This window comes from Lepisosteus platostomus, chromosome 6 (assembly GCF_059453375.1).
Source record: "Lepisosteus platostomus isolate fLepPlt1 chromosome 6, fLepPlt1.hap1, whole genome shotgun sequence".
Taxonomy (NCBI): domain Eukaryota; kingdom Metazoa; phylum Chordata; class Actinopteri; order Semionotiformes; family Lepisosteidae; genus Lepisosteus; species Lepisosteus platostomus.
This window is the reverse complement of record NC_142616.1, coordinates 25944948-25947447: the sequence shown is the minus strand read 5'-3', so window position 1 is coordinate 25947447 and position 2500 is coordinate 25944948. Positions and strand designations below refer to the sequence as shown.

Below are 2500 nucleotides of genomic sequence, written 5' to 3'. Positions count from 1 at the left end.
TAAACACATTCTGTGAGAGATGGATGGTCAAGTAATGATTTTATAAGTTTTCGAATTGAATGCCAGTCTTTGTGCAGAAAATAATCATTTATGTTCACATATTGCAAATGTGTTGCAGACCTGGGAAGGGTTCCATGTATTCAACATTCACCCTGTTTCTGTGTCCATTCAGGACATTTACTATCGGCTGCCAATATCTGTGTTTGGTTACAGGGCTTAGTCTACAGCAGACGACATGTTGACTCCTAGTAATTTGTGATAATTTCTTTAATTGAGCGAAAGAAGTCTCTAAAATGAGGGTGGGTCAACAAAACGTTTGGGTGAGGGAGGTCAACATGAAAGTTTTAAATTAGCTGTATTCCAGGCATGCAGAGAAACCACGCTTGAAGCAAAGCTAACGTCAATTTCCTTGAATTCCTTTTGTTAAATGGGCAGCCATTAAACTACATTTGTTTAACACAAAATATTCTCTTCTCTATGCCAAAACTACAGAGACCTTTTTTCCATTTCAAGTTCAAAGAAATTGTTTATGAACTAATTATAATTACAAGTGTAAAATTTGTAATTTGTTTTAATCAATAGAACATATTAGTGTTTAAACATAATTAGAATATTCTTTATGGCTGCTTTGGTTTTTCTTTATTAAAAAGGTCTATTTAGAATATTTTAAAAGCTTTTTTTAAAGCACAAATAGCAGATCTGAACAATTAACAATGAAGAAATATTAAGAAATTATATTCATGCAATAAGACAATAATTATTGCTTTGCTGCTTATCAATTTGCACACTCAATCTTAAATACAGAAAAAAAAAACTTCTCATTAATTTAATTTTAACCATCCACCAGTTCATATTGTATTTTACAGTCCAGGAGGCAATTTACTATTAACTGGCAATTACATATAGAGTGATTGTTAATTCTGCTACTAAGTGCTAGCTGCTTGAAAACTGTTAGCTCTCTCTAATTTTGACCTTCTTACAACAGGGGTGAGGCACACTGGGAATACAGAGGACTTGAGGAGAAGAGCTGGACATGTCATTTGTGACTCATTCTTTTAATTCACCGTGCTAATCAACTGAACTGCCACAATCTCCCAAGGTAATTGTATTTTTATATTGGCTGGAAGGAGCAGGGAAAAAACAACATGGATATATGGGGGATACATTTTCCCTTAGTCTGATGAGAATCATCACAATCCGCTTAGTATGTGTGACTAATGGGGCCCATTCTTTGAGATCTGGCACTTTTATAGGGCTGTATATAAGCCATTAATGTCTTAACTTATATACCTTCAACAGGCTTTACACACCACACTACACTCTTGTTTCATTATCCTGGAGCCTAGTTGCCCTATGATCCCCTCATGCTGGGAAGGTTAAATGTTAGAGTGCCATGCTAGACTACAAGCTTGGTGGGGCTTTGATAGGAAACAGCTGCCCAGGGGATTCAGGCCCTCCCCTTCCATGGGATCACATCATTTTCATATTGAGGGCTACAGTGGGGCCTGGGCTCAGTTTTCAAGGAGTGAAAGTAATTTCCAATAATTATCTCATTGTCCTTGTCAATTTCAGATCAGACAGAAGCTTCCAGGTCAGACGGGTTATGACCCCCAGCGTCCCACCCCCTCCTTCCTGATCGGTAGATAAGCTCCCACTTCCTTCTAATCCCCAACTTTCTTTTTTGATGTTATTCTTGTATTAAATGAGTAGCTGGACACACAGACAGACACACCAATATTGATTTCTGACCAAAACTACACACTGTTGTTATAATAACAATAGTTGGTTTTTTTAATTCCCTACCAGCAGCTACAAAGATTCTTCGCTGGGTCATTAGAGTAAAAAGTGAGACTGATCACGAGTGCTTGTAATGCACTGAGTTTAACAGGAGTTGGCAGCCCCCCTCTGAAAGGCAAAACCGGGAAAAGGGATAGAATTGCAATGTGTGAACCCCCCTGGTGCACCTTCTGAGGAGCTTTCACACATTTTACAGCTCTGAGAGCTGGCCTATCCCATTGTTGAAGCTGGGTGGGCTGCAACTAGCATCCAGCAACTGGACTGGACAGACCATGGATCGAAAGAAAGCGGCAAAAAAAAATAAAGATTCTTACCAGTGTAGACAAATCGTCCCGGAGCTCCTTTGCAGAACTGCTTGGATTTGTACGAGAGAGTGACTTCAACCACTCCAGGAATGTGCCGTGGTGGGGTCTGAACTCTGATGGCATGAGGAGTTATCAGCTAGAAAAATCATACAGTAAACAGTGAGCACCAAGATGGCAGTCGATAGGACTGATGCTTGCCAGTTGGAGTTAATTACGAAAATGAATCTAAATTAGGCAGTCATCTAAAAAGGCTCTCCTCATGTGTACAGGCTCAAGGTTCTACAGTTTTAAAGAAAATATCTGTAAATGATCCTTGGCTTTCGTTTTTGCAGGAAAGGCCAGAGGGCATCGTTCACATGAAAATTGTCTCCATATGTCTCCCTGCATCTTTTTCTAGT

The 2500-nt window shown here is 39.2% G+C and overlaps 1 protein-coding gene and 1 long non-coding RNA gene across 22 annotated transcripts in view; one reads left to right on the top strand and one right to left on the bottom strand.

The window, feature by feature from the left end:
- ebf3a (EBF transcription factor 3a) overlaps positions 1–2500 on the bottom strand; it is a 97704-nt gene that overhangs the window by 22724 nt on the left and 72480 nt on the right. For all 19 annotated transcript variants that reach the window (XM_088635052.1, XM_088635070.1, XM_088635051.1 and 16 more), the window contains one exon: positions 2112–2238. In XM_088635052.1, coding sequence (XP_088491178.1) covers positions 2112–2238 — 127 coding nt within the window. The remainder of the gene's footprint in view (positions 1–2111; positions 2239–2500) is intronic.
- LOC148661390 (uncharacterized) overlaps positions 1–2500 on the top strand; it is a 21335-nt gene that overhangs the window by 15987 nt on the left and 2848 nt on the right. For all 3 annotated transcript variants that reach the window (XR_015939527.1, XR_015939526.1, XR_015939528.1), the window contains exons 2-3: positions 986–1099; positions 1573–1639. This is a non-coding gene — a long non-coding RNA (uncharacterized LOC148661390). The remainder of the gene's footprint in view (positions 1–985; positions 1100–1572; positions 1640–2500) is intronic.